Source organism: Galendromus occidentalis, unplaced genomic scaffold (genome assembly GCF_000255335.2).
Source record: "Galendromus occidentalis unplaced genomic scaffold, Mocc_1.1 scf7180000077532, whole genome shotgun sequence".
NCBI lineage: Eukaryota > Metazoa > Arthropoda > Arachnida > Mesostigmata > Phytoseiidae > Galendromus > Galendromus occidentalis.
In genome coordinates this window covers 283,677-293,314 of record NW_003805520.1, presented here as the reverse complement: position 1 = coordinate 293,314, position 9,638 = coordinate 283,677, and the positions used below count along the sequence as shown (strand labels likewise).

Sequence of the window (9,638 nt, the reverse complement as noted above, 5' to 3'; positions counted from 1 at the left end):
ACTAAGAGGAGCATCGGTGATCGCGGTTGGGAGTAAAAGGAGCCGCATCCAATAAATCTCAGTGAGTGACCAATTTCAGATCCAGACGGAGCAATCTGCCATCGAACATACCAAGTTTCTCATTCCTGCACTCGCATTGTTACGTTAACTGATCTGATCGATCATTGAAAACTGATTGTTGTTGAACACTGGCTTTCGTCGTATCGAAGAGCGCGCCACCTCTCTCAGCGCGGTGACACAGGGGGGACGGATAAAGTCTGGGCTCCGGGTCATACTCCAAAGGGGTTGTCGGCCGGATGTCATCGATCGATGGTCGATGGTATATTAGTACTCGGCGGAGGTGTTCTGTTCAACGAGACTGCTCGCCGACCTTGCTTCCCTTTCCGTCATCGGTGCGTTCCGCTTTTCGATTTATGTTGCGGGTCCCCTCCAGGCAGGAATCCCGCATTACTGGCAGGATTCACGTGAACTGGTAACCAGAGGAAGCATCTTGACAAGCTCAGTTCGCTCCATCCTCTGGTCACTTAACAGAACTCGGGAGCGTTAGCTCGGTCTAGGCAATCCGGTCACACGGAAGCTTCCAATTTCACCCTTTTCCAGCACTGGTGAAGCGACAGTGTGTCTAATCAAGCATCGTAAGCGCTGTCCTCCGCTGGACTTTCGGAGGCAGCGAATCGAATGGCCCTCAGGATGTTCCCCAACATTGAATCAAAGATAAACGAATTCGAGCGGTCATTCTTCTCGAATCCACATCGAATTAAGATCTGAGAGTGCTCGTATTCTGTCTCATCTTCCGATTCCGGCCCGTGTTCGCGGAACTTGAAGTCGGAGGCATATCCGAAAGGCGTGCCCAGAGCTCTTGGTCTAGGGTCTCTACCTCTCAAGACCTGTCTCCGTCACCATTATGAAACAAACGGATTGCGTCGTGTGTCATCCAGAAGGCGATCTTCATCAGCGTCGGAGTCGTTGAGAAACGCCAAATCCGGGAACCGATCAGTTCATGACGTTTCCCCGAGGTCAGTAAGCGTACTCGGTGCGGCATGGAGGAATTACGAAACCAGAGAAAATTGAAATTGTCTCATCCTCCGCGCCCGCCGTGACACGCGCCCCTTCATTCGCGTGATGATCAAGATCGACAGCGGAACGACGCTCGGGATCTCCAGCGATGCCGTTCAGCTGAGAAATTACCCAAGGGTCGAGTTACACCGGCTTGGATTCAAGACGATACATTATTGTTGGAGAGCACTCGGTTAGATATCCAGAGACCCGCGATGGGCACCCGTGGCATCTGGGTATATGCTATAGATCTAGAAATGGAATTGCAGCAATGGTGACAGGGTATGCTCCCTCAGAAGTTTTTTCGGCTGTCAGTATAGATCGTCACAGAGGCAGCGCGGCTTCCCTCAAGCGAACGGATGATCGACGCGACGGCCTATCGAGTCGGTTTCATGCATTATGAGGAGCAAGGAGATGCGAGCCTTGTAGAAGAGTTGGCTCTTCAGGGAAGGTTGATCCTCCCGCCGATTTGCCCTGATGAGAATCTTTCGATCTTCCAGGTCGTGATGGGCGTGGTTGAGTCACTTCTGTGCCTCGTCTACAGGATTTACTTCTATTTTCGGAAACCTGTGCCGACGAGTCGCTTCGGCTGCTTGTACGACTTGACATCCTCGTCCCCCTTCAAAAACGAAACCATCTTCGCCGACGAAGAGAAACGCCATGAATATCCTCAAGCATTTGATGATCGGGTTCAGATATTCGGGCAAAACAATAAGGGCCAACTTATGCTGGCCGGAATCCAGAGACTGAAAAACGGTATGCAATAATGTTCGACGCCCACCTATGACAGGAAGCCGTTGGTCGACCGAGGATAGGCCGGTTCGACGCATCATAATTTTACGCTCAGCTGTTTCTCCCGGTCGATGGTTCCCGTTGTCCATGTTCTAGGAACACATTAACCCAAGGAGGATCTCTCTCCGTCGTTCTCAGATCGCGCATTGGTCTTGCTGTACATCAGACTGGAGGGCGGCACGTCGTTTTCTCTGGAAGACTCGGTCTGCGTGGATTCGTCTTTCGATGACCACTTCGCCGCTGGAGGGCTCAAGATGACTTGCCTGATTCCGATGCGTCGGTGGAAAATGTCTTTCAATGGAACTATGAGGAACAATTCCACAGGAGACTTGGTCCATCTGAAGCTTGTTTCAGTGTGAGGGGAAAAATTCTTCATTGTCCCGCTCTGTCTGTATATGTACATAGATTTTCTCCCGATTGGCAATCATTCCGTGCGGCAAGTCGAGCGACCGAAAACGATATCGATTTCAGGGGGAACCTCATGCACGGTGTCGCGGACTTCCAGAGCTACCACGATGGCTCGTTCTTGGCCGAACAATTATCTAGGAGACTTCGTTCCAGAGACTTCCAGCCGAAAAGGATTCAAGACGCCCTAAAGGACCTTGACATCTATCATCAGAGATTCTCTTTTTCCTCGAAGGTCTTCGTGGATGGACTTCCAGAGGAGCTCTTCCTGTTTGGCTATAAGACGAAGGGCAAGTCTTCGTCTCCACGGATCAAGAAATCCGTCATAGCCTTCACCGAAGTGAGTCTTGCAACTTTACCATCGAAGAGATTCACAAGAGCGGATCTTGTCTTTCTTGATGGATTTGTTCCTCGTTGGACCTATCGAAGCTCTGATCAATGTGATGAGTCCTGACTGCTCAAGCGGCAAAGCTTTTTCCCAGAACGGACTGTCGACTGTCCTGGGTGTGACCGACCTCCGGAACGTGATGGACGACTTTTTGTACGGCTACTTGAACTTTCCGAACAGACAGCAGAGGAAACTTCGCTTCGCTTCCGATGTTGGGGAATTTTTCCTCCCGGGAAAAATTTACCTGTCGGTTGGCGCAGGTCAGTGCTTCCAGGACTTCGATCCACCTTCCTTATTGGATCCTTGACGATAGTTGGATCTGTCGATCTCCGCCTTCATAAAAGTGATTCAACGAAACCTACCACCCTCCGACAGAAAATTGGGAGTCGCTCCGACTGGCCGAGCTTAGGATAATCGATGATATTCAAAGTCTTGAGCTCCATGGAGACCGCATATGGAGAAGGAATTTTCGAATATCTCAGATAAGTTTCGATGGTCATTCGGGCCATGCTCTCATATCCGAAGCAACCGGGTGAGTTTGGAGGAACATATTCGTCTTCTGTATTTAAATCACAATGCGCTCCAAGTTGCTCTTCCATCAGACACATCATATTGTCACGGCGCGGTGCATCAGAAGTCACCGTCAAATTATGAATCAAACATTGGAAAAGCACAACGGTCATAAGGAAGCCGCTCTCGTCCCTTGTAGGATTGAAGCGAATGTCCAGTTTCCAGAGCTTCCCTTTAGCAAGATATTGTCAGCGCACCCTACCCCATCGAAGGACCCGTCCCAAGTCGGAGTCATTCCTTTCACCCATCCCGCAGCATGCAATGAGAGCTTGACGGGGGGCAAAGGGAGCTCGCTGGCGATCCTGACCCGACTGGCCGAGAAGAACAAAGAATTGGTGAGCATAACTGGCGAATCCATTCCTGAGGCAATGGATCCGCTAGCAGGGCAGGCTAGTTGGGAGAGGTCTCGGAAGCTCTCTGGGGATTAGCGAGAATCTCTGCGAGCATTTTCCCGCCGCATACCTCGAGGGCAAGAGTTTCCTTGCTCCTCGACGCAATGTTTGCCAATGCAGAACACACACGACGAGCCATGAAGAATTGTAGATGGGGATCTTCTTCTGTGTTCACGTCACGGAAGATTTGTTCATTCGAAGGGTTTCGGAAATTCGAAGATTCTTGAGTTTACTCGGGGGAGGTTCGTCTCGAAGAACTATTCAGGGGTTGTATGTGTTCCAGTTCAAAGTCCCGCGAGGAGTTTGCGTGACGACGGAAGCCTACAAGGACTTCGTATCGATTCCGCTCGTAAGCGAAACCCTCGATGGACTCCAAGTCGTCTGTTCACGAGCTTCCTTGAAGGAAATCCGAGAAGCTTGCGACAAGTGAGTTCATAGGGAGTGCAGATCAGAATATTTTTCTCCACGAGGTGGCCTCTCAACGGAATGATTGATTAGGATAAGTTTCGTATCGTTTAAGAGCTCGATAATAAATGTACATATGTGAGAGTACAAGGTCCCACATGAAAGCCCATAGAGGGGCGTTGGAGAGCGTAAAATCCAATCAGGCGATTCCCGTCTCCTTTTCAGAGCAGCGAGCATGATCAGCGATGCACCCTTGCCATCGCAGCTCGAGAACCTTCTAAAAAAGGTCCTTTCTCCTGACCTGAGATATGCGGTTCGCTCTTCAGCGTGCGGTGAAGATTCAGAGGAAACGTCTGCGGCGGGTCAGATGGAGACAATTTTGGGCGTTCGCGGCCTTGACCGGATTTTCCGCGCCGTGGCGAAGTGCTGGGCGAGCCAGTTTTCTTTCGTAGCCGTCCAATACAGGAGGTCAGCAGGACTTGTTTATAGGTTTGAGAATCCGCCTTCCACCGATTGAGTTGGGACTCTCGGCGGCTTTGACTTTCTGCGTGGATGAACGCGCAACCACCATACAGCCGAGCTGGTTCTGAAACATTGGTTCAGATGTGGGCATCCTGCGGAGACCCGACGGATAGCTCCGTGTCTCCCGTCATTCCCGGAGGTCTTTCCTTACAGACGCTACGGACAGCCCTTGAAGGTCCCCATGTGCGTTGTCGTTCAGGAAATGGTAGCGTCTGAGGTTGCCGGCGTCATGTTCACCGTTGAACCTGTATCGGGAGACCCGCACAAGATCATCATTACAGCAAATTTTGGTCTTGGAGAGGTTCGTCCGATTCTCAAATGCGGGACCAGCAGAGTATTTGAAGACGAATGTCCTGCTCGATCCGACTCCGCTATCATGCAGGATATTCGTCCTCCCCGGAGGCAAAGAATACCAATTCTGAAGCCGAGTAATTCGCAGAGCGTGGTTTCCGCGACCGCCGATCCCGACACCTTTGTCCTCCGGAAAGTTTGTGGAGACGTCGAGTTTGTCGAACAGAATCTTGGCGAAAAAAAGCTCTCCATCATAATGTCAGGTCGGATCGGTGCGCTTCCCTAGTCTCAATGCAATCTTCAAAGATCGATCGGGATCTCCCACGCAGAGCTCACACTTTTGCTTTGCAGACAGTGGAGGGACTGAAAACCTGGACGGACATTCGAGACGGAACGAGGCTTGCCTGAACATTGATCAAATCCTGCTCCTTGGTAGAACAGCCCTCGCTTTGGAGAAGGGCTATGCCTCTCCGAGAGACACCGAGTGGGCCTTCTGTAACGTGAGCGTTGTAGCTCTCAGAGTTCCCCAGAGAATCGAGAACGCGCTCCAGCGAATTTGGTCCGATTCGCTCGCCCCATGTTGGAATTTAGGATGATGGAACGTAGAATTCGACTTACAGAATGTGTTGTTCATGCTGCAAGCTCGGCCAGTAACGTCGCTGGATCAGATTGACACCGATTTCGAATACTTGCACGAGTCTGACTCTGGGATGGATTCAGAGATCGACGCACTTTCGAAAGCCAACGTAGGGTATGCACCCATCTTTTTTTTCACGTTTTGACGATGTCTGGGGAAAAAATCGCTCGGAACCCCCTTCAAGTGATTAATTCGATCCCTCTTCCCAACAGAGAAGTATTCGGTGGCAGCATGTCGACACTGTCTCTGGACGTCTTGCGAGCCTCGCTCACCTTCCTCCGGGTGAGACAAAATTACATACTTGGATTGGTATAATTCGATCTCTCATGTGCACTAGAGTGAGCCCAATCTCTTGAGAGCCTAGCTGTGTGGCGTTCGAAGGTCTTGCCTGCCTAAATTTCTTGGAATTTATTGCTCCTGTCTTCCGGAGACCGCTCGGGTATCGTTTTGCGAGGGTCCGACTCGCTAAGCGAACTCCTCTGATGGGATTGTCTTTTTCGCACATCCAAGACCTAGATGTTCATCTGCGTCGCTTGCTCCGCACTTCACGCATGTAAAATCGATACCAGGGTCACAGTTTGGTCGCCTCTTCCCAATGCTGAAATTCGTGTGCTGTGACTGGGAGTGGGCTGCCGCGAGATGGATTCGGAGTGAAATTCGAGTATTGTCGAGTTTAAGTTTGAGCCCTCTCGCGTCGTTGTGTCAACGGCAGAGGCCTCTCTGGCTATCTTAGGGGACCCCGGATCGCATCAAGTTCCCAGTTGGTTGAGTTTCTGAATTGACTCGATATTGGTGTGCATTGGTCTTCCCGGCCGCCTGGCGGATATCTTTCAGTCATCTGCTCATGGCAATACACCTCATTCTCCCAGAAGACGTCAGGTGCTGGTCCTGGTGCTCTGTCTGAAGTCACAAAATCTATAGCCGAGTTGGCCTCCAGTCGACTCTGACGCTATCGTGGGTTGAACCTCACCAGTGAGGCGAGGCATTCGAGGCCGAAGAACTATTGGACTAAACTACACTCATTTTTACCAGATCGTCGCTCAAACATGGAACGGAGAAGAAGAATTCACCTATGCCAAGGTCTTGTTCCTACACAATTACTACAGCCAATGCTTCTTCCCAACCTACTGGGTACGTGTGTATGAGCAGCACGGCGCGGAAGCCTTAAAATCGAGATACTAAGTTGGCTTTCATACCCACTTCTTCCCGAATCGAATAGCCCAATCTCGTGGATTACACTGCGAATGATCTGATGTCACGGTGTTTCACTATCGCGATGGCGGGCCGTCCCATCGACGATGAGTGTGTTATCATCTCAAATCGGAACAAAAGACGCTACCAATTCGGCGGGAGCAACGGTGAAGGCTCACTCCAGTCAATATTGGTAAAACCTAGCGAGACCTAAATATGCAGATTCTTGCTGTGCCTCCTTGTCGATAACGCTCCACGTTGTCAAAATCGCTTCGAAAAACGCCGGGACCTAATTCTCGCGGTCTGAATAGAAATTCTGGAGGAGCGAAGCTAAGCTTCGGAAGAACCAGGCGAAGTTCAAGGATTTCTCGTTCCGATCATCGCCGGAGAGTTCCTGGGAGCTTTTCAATCTGATTCTTGACGAGTTGAGCGTTCTGGAAGAAGTAAGTGAACACTGCCGATGGCTCATTGATCGTCCAGCCTGGCCTCTTTCTGCTTCTTCCCCCTCTATGAGCGGTGATTTCTCGCTGACCGCTCAAGTTTATGAACGCTGCTCAGCTTGCCTCAAGACCTTCGATAACGTGTATTCGAAATTTTAGGGTTTCGGCACTCACGAGGACCTGATTTTCAACAGTTCTATCAGCAACATGCTAATGCTTTTTATTTTAGCTCGTTGCAATAATGGGGGTGAGTGAGGCCGAGATCAACTGCGAGAGGAAGCGATCTGGCGGAACTGTTCATTGAGAGTCTGTTTCCCCAGAATGGAACAACAAGGTCTACTCGGATTTCGGTAAACTTTCTTCCTCGAGCAAAAACGTCGAGTCGGCTAGCGTTCCGGTCTCCATTAACTTGATGGCACAGGAAATCCAGAAAGAGTTCGGGGATGATTTCGCTAAGATGGACGTCGAGGATGCTCGTCATTTGCTGATTAGCTCGGTCAGATCGCGATCCACCCAGCTCTTCCGCGAGTTCCTGAGGGATCATGGTCATCGGTGTCTGGGAGAGGTTCTGAGTTTCTTCACTGCGATTTCGGGAAGCCCAAAACTCCAAAGTTGTCCTCTGTCGCATAGGGTGGATAAAGATCCGCATTGATTTCATTTATGTCCACCGCAGTTCGACATTCACACAAAATCATGGTCTATGGATCAGACGCCCCTGATAAGAACTTTACAAGCGATGCTCTCGACAAAAGTCGAGTCGGGAGTCCTGCCGACTACAGCGAAGAGCGACGACGACCTGATCAACGGTCTCAGCATCAGAATCCCCTTCTACTACAGGTGAAATTTCTCTGCGGACTTTGTCCGGTAGGGTTTTCCGTGGTTTCGGGAAACTCGTGATTAGGTAACTTCTCTGTATCCGAGGTTGAAGGGAGCTTCTGATTGGTAATGGTCAAATCGCCCCTGACGGTAGTTATTCCGCTTTTCCAGACCATTGCTGAAGCTTTGTTTGAGTCGCGTCCGCAGAGGGATCGTCCTGCGTGAGGAAGGCAAATCATTATGCATCAAAACGAATGATATCCTCCGCAAACGCTTCTGGGAGTTGGGCGAACTTATGGTACCTGATTCTTATATGACATGCGCAGCGATCGTTCTCGGGATCGCAGAGAGTGAGGCGTGTTGTCCATACTCAATCGCAATACTCAAACTCGAAAGGAATCTGTCTCCAGGTGAGAGAAGGTCGGCTGCCGGAGGAGGATCTCTTGTTCCATCTGAGCTTGACGGAAATATGCGAGCTGTTGAGAGACAGATCGCCTAAGCTCTTGATACGCGCCATCCATCGAAGAAGAAATCAAAAAACGGCGGCTTCTGCGATTTACCCCGAGCATTGTGCTGGATTGCCTCTTGAAGCGGTGGGCATGAATCTAGATAATCGGAGTTACGCTCATCGGAGCCGGAGCGTCCAACATAATATAGGAGCTGGCTGACATTTTCGACATCGCCAGCTCAACAAACAGCAGAGCTCGAGTTTTGCGGCCGCGAAAGAGCTCCGTGGAACACCTGTTCGTGAGGGCGTCGTGAGGGCACCAGCAAGAGTTATTCTTACCTTGGGAGAAGCGGATCAAATCCAGAAGGTCTGTCAACTCTCTCTCTGGTGGTCGAGAATAGCTCAGGTTGTCAGGAAATACTCTTTCAGGCGGTCGCTCATCGCTGACAGCAGCGCAACTGCGCCTCCTTGTCAATTATAGACTCGCTCTAAATTTCGATACATATGCGATTCCAGGGAGACATTCTGGTCACGTACGCGACTGATATTGGATGGTCACCGTATTTTTCGCTGCTATCTGGCATCGTAACTGAACTCGGTGGTCTCATATCGCACGGTAATTTACCTCGACAGGGAGACCGATGCTGGTCGGAGCTCTCATGCATGACGTCGGTCGATTTTCCGATCTTTGGAGTGGAATCACTTACTAAACACTTCGTATTTACAGGAGCTGTCATAGCCCGGGAGTACGGTCTTCCATGTATAGTGGGTGTTCAAGGTGCGACGAGAGCCTTCTCGTCAGGGCAGGAGGTTGTTCTTGACGGCTCGAGAGGAACGATCGCACTTGTATCGGTAGCGGGTGAAATTGACTCACATGAACCTTGAGGGCGCTCCCTAGAGATCGAGGCCCGCAGTAATCGGCCAGGGGAGCCCGATTATACCTCCTCAAAAAACTAGTTCCATGTCCGAGTGCTCATGTTCACATACCCACGGATGGAGAGATAGTCTTTCCCACCAGGAGGAGCGATGGGGTCCTACGATGTCAGACCATCGCGCAGTGCTTGCTCGGAACATCCCCCGCGAAGCTATTAAGACTGTCAGGGATGCGTACCGTGATCTCGGTACTTTTTGAGACGACGGCCTCCGTTTTTCGAACAAGCTCGATTGCTCCCTGAGGGTATGCGAGGAGGTTGTTCCTGAGCGCTCCCTGCGTAAGACTTGGGAATTAGATCGAGTATTATTATCGAGTATTCTCTGCTTCTGTTCGAGAGGGCCACACCCCGGT

General features: G+C 50.7%; 1 protein-coding gene across 1 annotated transcript; it reads left to right on the top strand.

Annotated features, from left to right (window-relative positions):
- Positions 1-1,562: 1,562 nt before the first annotated feature.
- Positions 1,563-9,238, top strand: LOC100904922 (putative phosphoenolpyruvate synthase). The gene is made up of 24 exons (XM_029112895.1): positions 1,563-1,812; positions 1,987-2,203; positions 2,320-2,597; positions 2,725-2,901; positions 3,017-3,173; positions 3,351-3,546; positions 3,887-4,029; positions 4,234-4,476; positions 4,684-4,831; positions 4,970-5,093; positions 5,173-5,321; positions 5,442-5,572; positions 5,671-5,740; positions 6,491-6,589; positions 6,678-6,842; positions 6,961-7,092; positions 7,249-7,336; positions 7,410-7,654; positions 7,763-7,926; positions 8,077-8,203; positions 8,316-8,498; positions 8,592-8,720; positions 8,870-8,969; positions 9,081-9,238. Exons 1-24 carry the CDS (start codon positions 1,563-1,565, stop codon positions 9,236-9,238), a joined length of 3,873 nt encoding a protein of 1,290 aa, XP_028968728.1.
- The last annotated feature ends 400 nt before the right edge of the window (positions 9,239-9,638 follow it).